Below are 15,140 nucleotides of genomic sequence, written 5' to 3'. Positions count from 1 at the left end.
GCCTGTGATTGATGCTGTGAAGAGGAACAGGTTGAGATGGTTTGGTCATGTGTTGAGGAAGGATGAAAGTGACTGGTTGAGAAGAGTGATGGAAATGAATGTAGAAGGAAGTAGAGGATGGGGAAGACCGAGAAAGACTTGGCTAAAGATGTGACATATGTCCTACGTAACAAGGACGGACAGATTACCTTTTCGGGAAGATCCGGTTCTGGATACGGATACGAGAATTTTTAAAGTGATTATTCACCATTGAGAGATGGGGACCAAAAACAACATACAGTAGGACCCTGACATTTGCGAGGGGATATGTTCTTGGAAAATACCACAAATGTCGAATCCGCATTAAGAGCATTGTTTCATTGGGAAACTGGGGGGTTGGTTTATGTTGGGAAAGCTGTTGGGAAATGGTTTATGCAGGGCTCGAAGTGGCTTTATGCATGATGTGTGGTCGATGATTTTAGAAGAGTCATGTGCGTGGTTGGTGGGAGATGTTTTCTTTGAGCCTATGAAAAACTGTGAATATGCGGGGTACAGGGCTACGGATGTAGAAGCAGGTCATCACATTTTATCGACCGCGAATACGCGGGGTCTGCGATTGTGGGAACCGAGAATGTCGGTGTCCGACTGTATATAACAATATCTCAAACGATTATCGACGGATACGGACGAAACTTGGTGCATGAGTTTTGTAGGTCACAATAACAAGCTGATTCGATTTTGGTTTGGGTTCGGGTTTAGATGCAGATCTGACCTTGGGATACAAAACGTTAACTGTTAAACCTGGCGGAGGTATATGCAGTCTACAGAGTGCCGTACTAGTTCACCTTGTTCTTAGTCCTCAAATGTCCATACAATAAAAGAAATATTAAATTATTGTATTTCACCTTTGTAGAAATGTCTGATATGTGTGTCCTGTGTGTGTAGCTGAGATCCGCAAAGACGTGAGTGGACAATATCAGAATGCACTGTATTTGGGCGATGTGGCTGAGAGGGTTCGCATTCTCAAGGCCTGTGGTCAGAGTGAGTATCAAACAAGCCATAGCATATTAATACTCCTAAAAAGACAAACTGACTGCTGTTATTTTTTATTTATTTACATTGCTGTATTGTAAACATGTGCTTGATCCCAAATTGCTTTTCATTCATCTCTCCCTGTCCCTGCTTCCCTTTTCTCATTATACCCATGCCCATCATTTTTCAGAGTCACTTGCTTACTTGACAGCCGCCACCCACGGTCTTGAAGAGGAGGCATCTTCACTGCGAGCAGAGTTTGATACCGATAAGGAAGTGGTGAGTGAGTGTCGTTTGTGCAATGTTAGGAAATAAACATGTATTGGTGCATGTGTCCATGTTCAAATCCCGCTCCCCCTTATAACCCCTCCCCAATGGATTTGCACATTTGTGGTCATGTTGGAAAGAATAATCATGGTATTATCAAGGTGAGATTTTGTTGTTGCAAAACCTACATTTAGCTCATGCATTGGGAATGTTTTTAAAATTTGCCTTTATTTAATTTTTTTTTTTTTTTGGACGTGTGCAATTTTCCCACCAAAACTTTTAATGCATCTTTAAACTCATATTGGTTCATTGTTTTTTTTATATTCCTTACCTCGTCATTTTGGCATTTTTTGTTGACTTATTTATCCCCCTTTCCTTCAGATTCCCGATGTGCCAAAGGAGGCAAAGTTGTTGCAGCCTCCCCCACCAGTGCTGCCTTTGGACACAAATTGGCCACTGCTTACTGTTTCCCAGGGATTTTTCCAGGGTGTGATGGCAGCTAAGGGTGAGAATGACAGAACTTTGGTGGAATCTCATTATAGAAATGTAGTTTGTTTACTAATGGTTGGTCTCTTACGTTGTTGTTGCATGAAGAAAAGAAAAACAAGTACAGATACATTCAAAGTGCACAGCCCCCATTGCCAAATAAATAAATAAATAACATCCTCCAGCACAGCATTGCTGGGGTGCCTTTGGCACTTAGAGATACCGCCATGCACCACATATAGATGGTATTGGGAGGGAGAGGTGTACAATAAGCGATTGATTAATTGTGTAATTAAAATCAATAAAAAATAATCGTAAAATAATTTCTTAATCAATTGGCTAATATCATACCACAACCACCAATGTTTTATCCGAAGCTGTAATTTTTTGAAAATTAATTAAATAAGTCATTAATCAAAAAAAAAAGCAGAAAATAATTGATTAATTAACTAATCAATAAGTAATTAATCGATGAATTGATTAATCAATAAATCAAAAATATCCTTTATAGCCACATCACTTGGTCACTGTCGTGTCCGAAAATCAGCTTCCTAGCTGAAAAAGTGACTGAGATATTGCCCAGATGAGAAAGAAAATCAATAATGAAAATAAATAAATAATGATTATAAAATAATTAAATTATTAATCAATTGGCTAATGGAATACCTAAACCACCACCGTTTCATTCCCTATCTGAAATTAAGAAAAATTAATCACATCATTAACCGAAGAATTAACCGAATAATTAAATAATTAATCGATTAAGTGATTAATCAATAAATGAAAAATACTCATCTTTGGTCTTGCAATATATAATTTATTAAAATGGTGGTCTGGATAACATGAAAGATTGAATGTGCAGGTAAGGCTTTTTGAATGGTTTTTTTTTTTTTTCAAGAATGAATGGCTTTTCACCACTCAGCCCAAATTGGGCCAAGGGGTATTGTCGTCCGGGCGTCCGTCAACTTTTGGTTTCCGTCAATTTCAAGGAGAACGGCTTGTCCGATTAAATCCATTTTTGCAGTGTGTTGGGGTTGAGTAGAGGAAGGTTCCTTTCGAAAATGGGTGCGCTGCGATTTTCAATATGGCCGCCACGGCAGCCATCCGGGCGTCCGTCAACTTTTGGTTTCCGTCAATTTCGAGCAGAACGGCTTGTCCGATTAAATCCATTTTTGCAGTGCGTGTTGGGGTTGAGTAGAGGAAGGTTCCTTTCGAAAATGGGCGCGCTGTGATTTTCAATATGGCCACCATGGCAGCCATCTTGAAATTGGTTTCCGTCAATTTCAAGCAGAATGGCTTGTCCGATTAAATCCATTTTTGCAGTGTGGGTTGGGGTTGAGTAGAGGAAGGTTCCTTTCGAAAATGGGTGCGCTGTGATTTTCAATATGGCCACCACGGCAGCCATCTTGAAATTGGTTTCCACCATGCATGGGCTGAGGGGTTACGCCCACTTTGTGGTGCTATTTATTACTACTACAATATCACTACCATACTTGCAGAGAAACATGGTATTGTTAGTGTAAAATAATTTCCTTGTTGAAAATGACATAAAATGGATTATAATCACATTTGATTTAGATCTATCTCATTAATGCGCAAACATGATCTTGTCTGTGCTCCAAATTCCTGGCAAAATAATCCACATTCAATGTGGGTCCACATTTCACCTCAACCTCAGGTAATTTATTTTAAAATCATCTCAGAAATCGTGAGGAATAGCCGTCAGTCCCCCACGGGGCTATTCTTTTTGGTTTTGTTTGCAAATGCAGAGGAACACTCGTGATAAAGCTTTCTCTGAAAGTAATTTACTCACTTTGCTTTCTTTGCTGCTCTACAGTCCTTTTCCTTTTTTAGTAAACAGCTGTTTTGACTCAAATTTCCCAGCTCTTGAATAAGTTGTTAATTTAGCATTCATGGTTTGGTTTGTGCTTATTTTATCGGCTCATTGTTGATGTAAAGTTTTTGAAATGGCATGTGCACACAGGGAAAGGTGGCCAACTGGCAGCTGATGTTGATGCTGAGCTGCCTGGAGCAGAGGGCTGGGGGGAGGATGCAGAGTTGGTACTGGATGAGGGTAAGTGTGGAAAAAGTGGTTGAAGGAAGATTTCAATCGATTTTAAAGTCAACAGCAGTCTTTTCATCATTGGTGTTTCATCCCGCTTATTTTCTTAAGAGTGGTTATAGCACTTCAGATCTATTGATTGCAACATTTTTGGAGACGTCTCTCTCCAGAATATCCGTGCGTTGACTGTTTTTTTTTCTTCATTTTTTTTTATTTTGTTGAAAATGCTTGTTTTTCGTCCCAATTCTCCACTTGTTCTATATCTGCATTTTTTTTTTTGAGTATTTGCACCATCTGTTTCATGGTTTTTGCAATAAAATCCCCAGATTGCTTATTAAAAATTACTTATTAAAAATAAAATTCCCAGATTACCACTCCAATGAAAGGGGGGTATTTTGATTTGGTTCTGAGGTGTGTCATGGAAGACTGAAAATGCGAAGTGAAAAGTGGGGTTAAATAATTTGGTTCTTGTCTGCGCGTACATCCATCTTATCAGTTTTTGATCGAGGAACAACTTGTTTAATTTGAATGTTTCAGTTTGAACATGAATAAAAAGAAAACTTTGCTGTTTTACAGCACTTTGGCTCTGGGGAGGTAGGCATGGGTTTTCAGGAGGGGTGGGTGGGTAGTCCCGTTTCGTGAAGTAGCGGACATGTGGTTTTTTGTGGGATTTGGGGAGTAAAGGTTATTGCTCAGATTTTCTGTGTTCGATTTGTTGATTCCACTTTTATCTTATTATTTGCTCATATGCTTGTGTCGGTCGGATGCCTACGGTTCTAGTAACATCCAACATTCATAATGTTTGCATGTGTGTTGTTTGTCTATTCGTTATGCATGAAGCTCCATGGTGAGATCCACAGGCCACAAACGAGCCCTGCCACGATTACCCAGCAAAAGAACCATCTCGCCTCCTCCTTTTATCTCTCCTTGCTTGTGCTTGCTGAAAATAATGAAAGGATTCTCATTTCTCAAGCAGGTCATGGTTTTGCCATAGCGTACTTACTCTTAGCCTTTTACTCCCACAGTCCCATCCTCCTCCTCTGTTTGGGAAAGCATTCCTGTGGAGTCCTCGATCAAACAAGGCTGTGCGTTTGTAAAAACATTTTTGTACTTCGTGTTTTTGCCTCGGCATGCTTTTGTTTAGATTTAAATCCTGTCAGACTAAAATGTGTCTAAATTGCTGCCATTGTGGTACAACATTTGCCATTCAAGATTGATCTCACCAACATCCCCTCTACGCAAACTCTGCTTTGAAACCCTGCATTTTATCACCAATTATTTTTTATCATTTTATTATTTTTGAGAATCTTGAAAGCAGTTCACCCTGTTATGTTGTTCATTTTCTTCGCAATTGTAAGATTTTTTTTTGTAAAGCTTTCTTGAAGAAAGTATTGTTATTGTTAGCAATGGTAATGTTTGAACTGCTGCAGTCAGGTCGAGAATCGGGTTGAGCTGTTGCAGTCAGTGAGAAGGTTGTTGCAATTACGAGTCACAACAGCATTTAAATAGGAGTGGCATCACAACATATTTTGAATTGAAGGTTTGTCACAATTTGGCTGAGGTCTATTATGTCTGCTAAAAATGCTGATGTCTACTAAAAACTTTAGTTTCATCAAGGAGAGATCATAGTTTTATTTTGACGTGACATGGGCGAAATGATTAGGTTTTGGTGAAGATCCGGATCTGGATCTAGATCCGAGAATTTTTTGAGTTATTCTTCACCACGAAGTAATATGGCTAAAACCGATATACAGCACGATATCTCAAAAAGTTATGGAAGGATTTGGATGAAACTTGGTGAATGAATTTGTTAGGTTGACAAGAACAAGGGATTTTTGGTTCAGGTCCAAATCCTGATCTGGCCTATCAGTGAGATACAAAACCTAAACGGAGCCTGGCGGAGATATGCACACGACCGAGTGCCATTCTGGAAGTTTATTTTTTGTTTTTTTTTTAGCTCACCTGGAACGAAGTTCAGGGGAGCTTATGCGATGGCGCGTCGTCCGTCCGTCCGTCCGTAAACACTTGAAACTTCTTCTCCGAAACCGCTGATGGGATTGCGACCAAATTTGGCACAAATGGTTTTTGTTGTGTTGTGAATAAAGTTTGTTCACGGCACTAAGGAAATTGGGTTCTAAGGGGGTTTACCGGGGGTCAAAATGCATCCAGGTTTGATCCCCAAAATAGGTATTTGCTTTTTTCTCTGTAACTACATACACGATTTCGATGAAACTTGATCACAGCCTTCATCACCCTAATGTACCAATGTTTGTTCAAGGCATTAGAAAAATTCGGGTCTGAGGAAGTATACGGGGTGGGGATTGCTCCCCAAAATAGGTATTTTTTTGTTTTTGATTTAAAGTCTTATGATTATGTTAGGATGATTCTACATGCTGCCCTGTCTTGTAGAAATCTTTCAAATTGGTTTAAAATACCTTTAGTCAGTGCGGTATACTGTTTATTCTACCAGGTGAGTGCAAAGGTTATTGCCCCTATGTTTTGTTATTATTTTTTAAATGTTCTTGCTTTTTATTGGTTGTTCAATCAAATGCATGGTGTGATGTGTCATTGTGTAGATGGGCTTGTTGAGGGAGAGGAAGGTGAAGGGGATGGAGGTGCAGGCCGTGCCGTTGAGGGAGGTGGTTGGGACGTTGACGAGGATTTGGAACTTCCTCCAGAACTGGTAATTATCTTTCCCATCAACAATGTCAATCATCTCACTTTACTTCATCCGAAAGGAAGGTAATTTTGGCACAACATGCCTCTTTTGGCACAATCTCAGTGAGATTTCAATTAATGGACACACATTATATATTTTTAACTCAACTGGACTATGTCCAGCTTTTGGCGACACCCAGTGTCTGTCGTCTGTCTGTCTGTCGTCTAAACAATTTGATGTCTACGCTCTCAAAGTCACAAATATTGACCAAATTTGATGAAACTTGTTATGCAGCATCTTTAAGACATAAACTAGTTTGGGATTGCATTTGGGCGTTGCACGCCCAAAAATCGGCACAGCAGGGCGGCGAAATATTGAAAAATCTATTTTTGTCAATCTGGTACTTCCTAATGTAGCTAGAAGGCTGAAACTTGGTGTGTAGACAGTATGTAACAATCCTCAACACATATATTACGGGTTTTGACGATGTCCGAAAAATGACCTCGTCGTGACCTATGACATGACGACCCATAAACATCAGTTTGGACGACGTCCAAGCTCTAAAAGTCACAAATAGTGATCAAATTTGATGAAACTTGTGCCTTTTTCCACTTAAAGATATTTGAAAACACACATATAAACGCACATATAAACATATAAACGCACATATAAACTACATAGTTTGTGGTTCTATTATGCATATTCTAACCATATTGATATAGACCAGTTGAGTTCAGGTTCCCTGGAACCTCTAGTTGAAGTGAGTAGCCGGTGATAGACCGGTTTACAGTTACTCAAATTCTGGCGGTTGCGATCAGGGTCGAAAACCCTGATATGTACCTTTCTGGTTGGACACAGAACAGACAAAACTATCATGGGAGTGAGTACGAACAAGTGTAAACACCCATACTTAAAATGTGGAGCCATCCTCTTCACTAATGAACAGCCAAAAAAAAGCATTTGTTTAACTGAAGCCTAAAACACTTCAAATGTTGGTTATGTGAGGAATAGTTGTTTAAGTGGACCATAATTTTGGCAAAAATGGACAGGGGTAAGATTTTTGTTTTTCACTGGGTCGGCCATGTGCTTCTTGTTTACCATCCACAGGTCAGTTTAAAAGGAAAGGATTGTACGCCCAAGTGCCTTATGTGACTGCTGTTGTGCAGCAGAAGAGAACAGATTGCAATGCTGTATTAGATTTGCTTGATGAGTGCATGTTTGTTGCACTCGGGTTTTCTTTGCAATCACATACTGCCTTCCTCAGTCCTTCTTTTTTCCAGGAGGTGCCGGGAGGTTCAGGGGTCGAGGTAGATGATGGATTTTTTGTTCCTCCAACAAAAGGCACCAGTCAGGCTCAGGTACGGCCTTCAAGCATACATGTATACATATACAGTGCATTCAGAAAGTATTCACACTCCTTGGCTTTTTTCACATTTTGTTATGTTACAGCCTGAATTTAAAATGAAGTAAATTGAGATTTTTTTTGTCACCAATTTACACACAATACGCCCATAATGTCAACGTGGAATTTTGTTTTTATTTTAGAAATTTTTGCAAAATAATTAAAAATGAAAAGCTGAGATGTCTCGATTCAAATAAGTATTCAACCCCTTTGCTACGACACTCCAAATTCAGCTCGGGTGCATCCAATTTCCTTTGATCATCCCTAAGACGTCTCCAGAACTTGAATGGAGTCCACCTGTGGCCAATTCAATTGATTGGACATGATTTAGAGAGAAACACACCTTTCTATATGAGGTCCCACAGTTGACGGTGCATGTCGGAGCAGAAACTCTGCCATGAAGTGCAAGGAACTTTTCGTAGAACTCCAAGATAGAATTGGGAGGATGTATAGATCTGCAGAAGGGTATAAAACCATTTCTAGAGTGTTGAAAGTTCCCAAGAGCGCAGTGAGCTCCATCATTAGGAAATGTAAAGAATATGAAACTACCCAGACTCTTCCTTGAGCTGGCCGTCTGACCAAACGGAGCAACCGGGCAACAGCGACCTTGTTCTTGTTCAGGGAGGTGACCAAGAACCAAATGACCACTTTGACCAAACTAGAGAGTTCCTTGGCTGAGATGGGAGACCTGCCAGAAGGACAACAGTATCTGCAGCACTTTACAAATCTCGGCTTTATGGAAGAATGTCCAGACGGAAGCCACTCCTGAGAAAAAGGCACATGAGAGCATGCCTGGAGTTTGCAAAAAGGCACTTGAAAGACTGAAAGCATGAGGCAAAAGATTCTGTAGTCTGATGAGATAAACATGGAACTCTTTGGCCTGAATGCAAAGGGCTACATCTGGTGAAAACCAAGCACAGCTCATCAACCATCTAACACCATCCCTACCAATAAGCATGGTGGTTGCAGCATCATTCTATGGGGATGCTTTTCAGCGGAAGGGACTGGGAGACTTGTGAGAATAGAGGGAACAATGAATGGAGCCAAATACAGGCAAATCCTTGAGGAGAACCTGCTTCAGAGTGCCAAAGACCTTGGACTGCTGTGAAGACTTACGTTCCAACAGGACAACATGACCCGAAGCATACAGCCAAAGCAACACTTGAATGGCTTCAGAACAAGAATGTGAAAGTCCTTGAGTGGCCGAGCCAAATCCCAGACTTGAGTCCCATTTATAATCTGTGGAAATATTTGAAGATTGCTGTTCACCGACACTACTCATCCAACTTGACACAGCTTGAGCAAATCTGCAAAGAAGAATGGGAGAAACTCTCCAAATCCAAATGTGCAAAGCTGATACAGATATACCCAAGAAGACTCGACGCTGCAATTGCTAAAGTCGCTTCTACAAAGTATTGACTTAGGGTTGAACACTTATGTAAATTAGATACTTTCGTAATTCATTTTAAATTATTTTGTAAAAGTTTATATTTAAAAAATTCCCCTTTGACATTATGGGGTATTATGACTGGATCAGTGACAAAATCTCAATTTAATCCATTTTAAATTGAGGCTGTAACATAACAAAATGTGAAAAAGTCAAGGAGTGAATACTTTCTGAAGGCACTGTGCATATACATTAATGGTTGTTAGCAGAAATTCAGTTAAGTGTTTTGTGCTACTGGCTAGTCATGCGTCTTTCACATCATACTTTGATGTTGTTTTTATTTATATTGCTGCAGGTTTGGTGCAACAACTCGCAATTGCCTGTGGACCACATATTGGCTGGATCATTTGAGACTGCCATGCGGGTAACAAGCCTTTTGTTATTATTCCGACGCTTTTTGAAAAGAACGGGGGGGGGGGGGTATTGCAATCAACGTCGTCTATCTGTCTGACTGTCACACGATCTCCTCCTATACGGTTGTGCAGAAATTCACAAAACGTGGTCGTTATGATCACCACATGGAAAGCAGGTGCGAGAGCAGTATCATTTTTGGCCCTGCCCCTGGGTGTGGTTAAAAGATCAAAAACCAAATTAGAAGGCACTCAGTAGAGAGCATACCTCCGCCTGGTTGGCCATGTTACTCAATGGTGAAGAATCACTTAAATAATTCTACTAGCTGGATCCGGAACCGGATCTTCACCAAAATTGAATTGATTCTTCCTTGTCACACACACAACCAGTCCAACAAGTTTCAGCCAAATCCATCCATAACTTTTTGAGACATCTGCTATGTATCGTTTTTGGCCCTATCTCCCAATGGTGAAGAATCACTTAATAATTAAATAATTCTCATATTCGAATCAATATTCAGATCTTCACCAAAATCGAATCGAATCGTTCGTGTCACATCCACTACCTCTCTGCCAAATTTCGTCCAAATCTGTCCACAACGTTTTGAGATATCCTGCTATGCATAGTTTTTGGCCCGATCTCCCAATGGTGAAGAATCACTTAAAAGATTCTAGTAGCCGGTTCCGAATCCGGATCTTCACCAAAATCTAATCATTTCGTCCTTGCCACAATGCCACATACGCTACACATCTGCCAAATTTCGTCCGAATCCGTCCACAACCTTATGAGATATTTTGTTCACAAAGGGACAGACAGACAGACAGACAGACAGACAGACAGACAGGGGTGAAAACATAACCTCCATCCACCTATGGTGGCAGAGGTAAAAATGCAATTATGGGCACATTTTAAAATGAAACTTTGTATATGCAATCAGCATTAGGGGATGCATGAATTGTGTAATGGATTTGTCCCCCAAATCATGTCCCAGGGAGTGGGACTTGTGGTCATAAGGGTCAAAATGGAAAAACTTATTTTAAGCCCATAATTTGTTATTGGGTCATTCCTGGTGACACTTTTTGCCATCTATCAACTTTTTTTAGGTGAGAAGTATGGGGATTTGTGAGTGCGCACCGTTGACTTTTTTTTTGGTTCGGAAATTACACCTCATTGGCAAAAGTTTATCGTCATAAAACACTTGATGTATATACTTTTTGTCACACCTACAGGATATATTTAGCGCGTCCTTAGTGCAGTGGGAGACAGGGTTTTGCAATAGCTTTTGTTTTCTCAATGTCTGTCCAGGCCATAACCTTTTACCATTTGAGCTTTTGTCATCAAATTTAAAAAACCGTCATTCTGAAAATGGATGAATTGAAAATTGAGTTATGGAGAAGATTAATAATAGGGTCAAAATTTCAAAGGGCAAAGTCACAGTAAGTACAAATCGGCCTTATTAGCTCGTACGCTATTTGAGCTTTTGTCATCTTTTCATGTTACGGAGAATACTAATTCATAAATTATATATAATTATATATATTAGCTGTTTTTGTCAGGTTTAGTTTGAGTAAGCAGGCAGGCTTTGCATTTTGGGATGCATTGTTTTTGTACATAGTCGAGGCTCAGGGAAACGTGAAAACACAACAGAACAAAAGGAACAGCAGAAAGAGAGGGGGAAACGCCAACAGCAAAGCTGAAGGACAAAATAGAGGGGGACAGACAAACAAGGGATGCGTGTAAGAATGAGGGGTGGTGAAGATGCAGAGGTGGACCAGAAGGATGCAGGAGCAAACTCGCAAGGAAGGAAAACTGGATGTAATACTGATTGATTTTTGTTCCTCTGACTTGAGGTCCCAGCCTTATCTTTTTATCTCTTGGATTATATTGAATCCAAAGCTCTTAACATCTCCCATGATGAGGACAAAGTGCAAGGCCTGTTCCTTTCATGTTGTGATGGTGTAAGGTGGTTATTGAGCGTGATGGTGAAAATGATCACCATGAAGCGATGTCGGGGGAACTTTTTAATTATTTCCTGTCATTCCTGTTTTCTTCCAAATTGCTTTCCCTCAATACACCAAAAAAAAAAAAACAGCTTTCTGGGGTTTGCACAAATGCTGAAACCTCAGTGGTTGATGTTTCCTGCTTTAATCTCTTGTCTGTTTTATAAAACTCATGGAATTGTGTTGTAAAAAAAAAAAAAAAAAATTTTGAATTTTTCATTTCCCCAACAAACTATGTTTTCCCAGCTATTGCACGATCAGGTTGGTGTCGTGAACTTTGGTCCTTACAAACCATTATTCATGACGACGTTTTCCCGTGCTCGATCCTGCTGCACGGGACTCCCTGGCCTCCCTGCCCTGCGTCCCTATCCACATCGAAACTGGTAACCACAACCTCACATCATATTTTGGACATTTTTTTAAATCAATGTTGTGGTTTTCGGTTCCTTAGCTTGCCAAGTTAAAAATCATATTTGACCATCAGGATATAATATAAGGACAAAAAATCATAAAATAATCATATTTGGTGTACCTGCACATGAATTACAAGGACATTGATAGACGACATACAAATCTCAGTCCATGGGATTTTAAACTTGCGTTCTAAAATTATTGATACAATTGATCAGTTGTAAATGCCAATCAACCTGCCCCATTTTATTTTTGATGTTTGCTTCTTTACCTTATTTGATTTTCTTGTAACCGCAAATCATTCTGTTTTGGTGAGGTCATGCTTCTTAGTTCAATCAAGTTTTGTTTTTTTGGTAATGAAAGTAATGAGGTAATACCCCTTACAGAGAACAACAAAAAGTTCGTTCCCGTTTTATTTATGGTCCTGGCAAACTGTGATGCATCTGATTTTGGAGCTTGCTATTTTCAGGATGGCATTACGAGTAAATTGTGATCAACAAGCATCTTACAATAGGAATCTTTTGTGACTGAATGCACAGTGAACTTGTAAAGCTTATGTTGTCAATTTGGGCAATAGCATTTGAAATTGATTGTAGTTTATACATTATTACTTGCGAAAATCGAAGATTTTTCATTCAAGTGTATTGGTTGGTCTTGTCTTGTCTTGTTATCCTGTCTGTCTATTTGTCTGTCTGTATGTCAGTCGCCTACAGGTCACAATTTTCAACCGATCTTCACGAAACTTCACCAAATGGTTGAGTTAGTCATAAGCAAGAAGCCTATTGTTCTTGGGGTCAAAAGGTCAATAGGTCAACATAGTCCAAAAGGTCAACATAGGCCAAATTTCTAAAATCCTCAATTTTCATCCGATTAACTTGAAATTTGAAGAGGATTTGTGTATATGGACTCTGAATTCAACCACCAAGTATTTTTGAGGCCAACATGGGCCAAATTTCAAAAATCATCATCCCATTAATGTGAAATTTTAAGAGGATTTGCATGCAAGGTCACTGAATTCAACCACCAAGTACTTTTTAGGTCAACATAGGCCAAAAGGTAAACATCGGCCAAGTTTCTAAAATCCTCAATTTTCATCCAATTAACTTGAAATTTGAAGGGGATTTGCATATATGGACTCTGAATTCAACCACCAAGTATTTTTGAGGTCAACATAGGCCAAATTTCAAAAATCATCATCCGATTAACTTGAAATTTGAAGAGGATTTGCATATTTGGTCACCCCCAACTATTTTTGAGGTCAACATAGACCAACATGTAACTATTTTTGAGGTCAACATAGGCCAAAAGGTCAACATAGACCAAATTTCTACAATCGTCAATTTTCATCTGATCGACTTGAAATTTTAAGACGATTTGCATATCTGGACACTGAATTCAACCACCAATTATTTTGAGGTCATCATAGCTCAACAACTTATTTTAGTGATTTTGCAAGCATCGTGCTATGCACGACATATTTCTTGTGTTTTCTTGTTTGTGATTACAGGCGTGAAGCAGGGCCTCGAGGTGGCTTACCTGCAGTCGGCATGAAGTTGGCTGAGCTTGCAGCTCGATTGCAATCCTGCTACCAGCTTACCACAGCAGGACGCTTTGAGGATGCAGTGGAGCGTTTCCGTTCGCTGATACTTGCTGTCCCATTACTTGTGGTTGATACTAAACAGGACATCACTGAGGTGAGGTCTGCCACATTCTGCAAAAAGAAGGCGAAGCGATGCTTCCGGTATGAGCCCTTCTTCGATGAATGTGAGTTCTCTCTTTGAAGAACAGCTCATGCCAAAGCGTTGCTTCCTCTTATTTACCACAGTGTTTAGTATACTCTTCACAACATTTAGTTAAGAAAATTAATTGTCCTTATTTTTCTGCTGATAAAGATTTGCCTTTCATTGTGTCATCCATAGTACCATGCCTCTTGTTTGATCCTCCCGCTTCCTGCAGGCCCAGCAAATTATCGTTATTTGCCGGGAGTACATTGTGGGCCTCTCCATGGAAATTGAGAGAAAGAAGCTACCAAAGGAAACATTGGAACAGCAGAAGCGCATCTGTGAGGTACATGATTAGTCATATAATAAGTTTACTGTTGTGTTGTTTTCATGACCATTCATGTAATCTCTGATCCTGCTTCACTCGAGCCAGAGCTAGCCCTATTGCAACCAGCTCTTGTTACCTGCAGATGGCTGCATACTTCACTCATTGCAACTTACAGCCAGTACACATGGTTCTTGTACTGCGCACAGCTGTCAACCTGCTCTTCAAGCTCAAGAACTTTTCAATGGCTGCAGCTTTTGCACGGCGTCTTCTTGAACTCGGCCCGCGACCTGATGTCGCAGCACAAGCACGTCGTGTTCTTGCCGCATGTGAAAAGGCACCGGGTGATGCTCATCGCTTGAACTATGATCAACACAACCCGTTTGACATCTGCGCTGCCAGCTATCGCCCAATCTACCGGTAACTTTGTTTTTGCACAGGATGTGGGTGGCATTGCTTTTGGGCAGAATTTAGTGCCCATCCCAAGTTGCTGTTATGATAGTGATGGGCCTTTTCTTTATTTAAAGCCTGATGTTGGCTTAATGGTTAAGGATTTTAGGTCCTGAGTTTGAGCCCTTGCCGTACCATTTAATAATACCAGGTGGGTTGACAGCCTGTCAGCCTTCCCAGTCCGGCAAAATGAGTACCTGTTTATTGGGTACAACAATCAGCCATTCAAGTATACTGTGTCAAAGTGGCGACCCATCCTTGATTGTGCCCCCTAGCCAATGGAAAACTGTCTCGGCAGCCCTATACGTTTAAAGACACTAAATTATTGTAGGGGCCACAAATGGTTGATTTATTTAGCATTTTCATCAGAACCGATGGCTCATGATGCTTTAAACTCGGGTAAAATCCCATGCACTATATGTAGTTGTACAATTGCAGGACTACAATTTGAGACATTTCAATTTCTGTTTGTTTGAATTATCTGCATTCCGAAGCTACTGGAATGAGTTGAAAATTGGTGGATGTACTCGGGTTGTGCACTGGAAGGT

The 15,140-nt window shown here is 40.1% G+C and overlaps 2 protein-coding genes across 7 annotated transcripts in view; one reads left to right on the top strand and one right to left on the bottom strand.

Annotated features, from left to right (window-relative positions):
* LOC144889833 (uncharacterized) overlaps positions 1–15,140 on the bottom strand; it is a 191,209-nt gene that overhangs the window by 120,537 nt on the left and 55,532 nt on the right. The window lies entirely within an intron of this gene.
* COPA (coat protein complex I subunit alpha) overlaps positions 1–15,140 on the top strand; it is a 123,734-nt gene that overhangs the window by 103,741 nt on the left and 4,853 nt on the right. For all 6 annotated transcript variants that reach the window (XM_078780412.1, XM_078780411.1, XM_068123006.2 and 3 more), the window contains 11 exons: positions 925–1,020; positions 1,202–1,290; positions 1,660–1,783; positions 3,749–3,838; positions 6,403–6,509; positions 7,766–7,843; positions 9,630–9,698; positions 11,932–12,068; positions 13,604–13,790; positions 14,053–14,163; positions 14,288–14,562. In XM_078780412.1, coding sequence (XP_078636538.1) covers positions 925–1,020; positions 1,202–1,290; positions 1,660–1,783; positions 3,749–3,838; positions 6,403–6,509; positions 7,766–7,843; positions 9,630–9,698; positions 11,932–12,068; positions 13,604–13,790; positions 14,053–14,163; positions 14,288–14,562 — 1,363 coding nt within the window. The remainder of the gene's footprint in view (positions 1–924; positions 1,021–1,201; positions 1,291–1,659; positions 1,784–3,748; positions 3,839–6,402; positions 6,510–7,765; positions 7,844–9,629; positions 9,699–11,931; positions 12,069–13,603; positions 13,791–14,052; positions 14,164–14,287; positions 14,563–15,140) is intronic.

Source organism: Myxine glutinosa, chromosome 1 (genome assembly GCF_964187855.1).
Source record: "Myxine glutinosa chromosome 1, kmMyxGlut1.1, whole genome shotgun sequence".
Taxonomy (NCBI): domain Eukaryota; kingdom Metazoa; phylum Chordata; class Myxini; order Myxiniformes; family Myxinidae; genus Myxine; species Myxine glutinosa.
The sequence above is the reverse complement of the archived record's forward strand: the minus strand, read 5'-3'. Positions and strand labels throughout refer to the sequence as shown.